Source organism: Rhinopithecus bieti, unplaced genomic scaffold, assembly GCF_001698545.2.
Source record: "Rhinopithecus bieti isolate Rb0 unplaced genomic scaffold, ASM169854v2 scaffold_31069, whole genome shotgun sequence".
In the NCBI taxonomy this organism is placed as follows: Eukaryota; Metazoa; Chordata; class Mammalia; order Primates; family Cercopithecidae; genus Rhinopithecus; species Rhinopithecus bieti.
Genome location: NW_016890055.1, coordinates 1 through 1829, shown reverse-complemented (window position 1 = coordinate 1829; position 1829 = coordinate 1). Strand labels below are relative to the sequence as shown.

Genomic DNA, 1829 nt, shown 5'->3' with positions numbered 1-1829 from the left:
ACACACACACACACACACACACACACACACACACACAGTTAAATAATTACTACAGTCAAGCCAATGAACATTCTACCATCTCGCAAAGTTACGCTTGGTTTCGTGGTAAGAGCACCTAAAATCTACTTTCCTAGCAAATTTCCAGTGTACAATCCCATATTATTAACTACATTCCTCCTGCTGTATGTTGGGTTTCTAGATTTATTCATCCTGCACAGTTGTGTGCCCTTTGGCCTACTTCTCCCCATTCCCCGCCAGCTGCCCCTGATAACCACATTCTATTGTTTTATGTAGTTGACTTTTTTTTTTTTTTTGCTCCCATATGTAAGTGGGATCATGCAGAATTTGTCTTTTCATTCCTGGTTTATTTCATTTAACATAATGTCCTCCAGGTTCATCCATGTTGTCACGGATCACAGAATTTCCTTCTTGTTTGAAGCTGAACAGGATTCCATAGCATCTATGTACTACATTTCTGTTTTATTTTTTTAAATTGACAATCTTCGTACATCTGTATGGGGTACATAGTGGTGTTTCAATCCGTGTAATGTGTAGTGGTAAGATCAGGGTGATTAGCAAACAATCATCTCAGACATGTTTATTTCTTCGTGTTGGGAACATTCAATATCCTCCGTCCAGCGATTTGAAACCAAATAATAGACTGTTAATTACGGTCACCCTATGGCGCTACAGAACGCTAGATTTATTCCTCTTATCCAGCTGTAATTTTGTATCTTTACAGATCTCCTCCTGTCCCTCCCTCCCCAACCCTTCCCAACCTCTAGTATCCTCTGTTCTGCTTTTACTTCTAGGAGATCAACTTTTTTAAAGCTTCCATTTGTGAGTGAGAACATGGGGTGTTTAACTTCTGTTCCTAGCTTGTTTCACTTAACACAGTGTCCTCCAGTTCCATCTGTATTGCTGCAAATAATGGGATTTTATTATTATTATTATTATTTTGTTTTGTTTTGTTTTTTTAAATGGCTGAGTAACTGCTGTGTTTTCTGTATCCATGTATCTGTTGTTGGACATTTACACTGATTCCACATCTTGGCTATTGTCAGTAGTGCTGCGGTGAACCTGGGCGTGCAGATGTCTCTGCTGTGCTGATTTCATTTCCTCTGGGTCTATACCCAGCAGTGGGATTGCTGGATTGTGTTGTAGCTCTGCTTTAAATTTTCCAAAAAAGCTTCACACTGTTTCTATAACTGATCTCAGCGCTGGGACCCCTGAGTCTAGTCCCCTCCTTCTGAGACTGCCCGTGGTGTCCAGGCAGGGCACTCCTTGGCCTGACTGTGCTTGCCTTGCAGAGTCGGTGGCTCTGAGGCTGCGAGGTGGGACCTGCTGCTGTGCTGGGTGGCTGGATGTGTTCTACAATGGGACCTGGGGCGCCGTGTGCAGCAATGCCCTGAAGGACCTCTCCTTGTCCATCATCTGCAAGCAGCTGGGGTGTGGGGAGTGGGGATGGCTGGAGAACAGGCCCTTCCCCTCTGCCGGCACCGGGACCGCCTGGGTGGACAACATCCAGTGCCGTAGGCTGCGCAACTCCACTCTGTGGCAATGCCCTTCCCATCCGTGGCACCCGCATTCCTGTGACCTTCGAGAGCAGGCCTGGATTACCTGTGCAGGTGGGCATTGGAGGTCTCTGGGGTGCCCGGGAAGAGGTTCATCTGTCCTGACAGGTCACTGGCAGGGGATGCCATCGAATCAGAGCTTGGGCCTGGGGTCACTGGGATCCACAGCCTTGTTTCTGAAGCTTCTCCAGGCACCGATGCGCTCAGAGCTGCTGTTTAACCTGCAGGATTGTCAGAGGACAGGCCACAGGCTGC

At 46.9% G+C, this 1829-nt stretch overlaps 1 protein-coding gene across 1 annotated transcript in view; it reads left to right on the top strand.

Moving 5' to 3' along the window:
- LOC108525892 (scavenger receptor cysteine-rich domain-containing protein SCART1-like) overlaps nucleotides 1–1650 on the top strand; it is a gene marked incomplete at its 3' end in the record, with an annotated part of 6350 nt that extends 4700 nt beyond the window's left edge. Inside the window, exon 5 of the mRNA XM_017866673.1 lies at nucleotides 1311–1650. Coding sequence (XP_017722162.1) covers nucleotides 1311–1650 — 340 coding nt within the window. The remainder of the gene's footprint in view (nucleotides 1–1310) is intronic.
- Nucleotides 1651–1829: the final 179 nt, after the last annotated feature.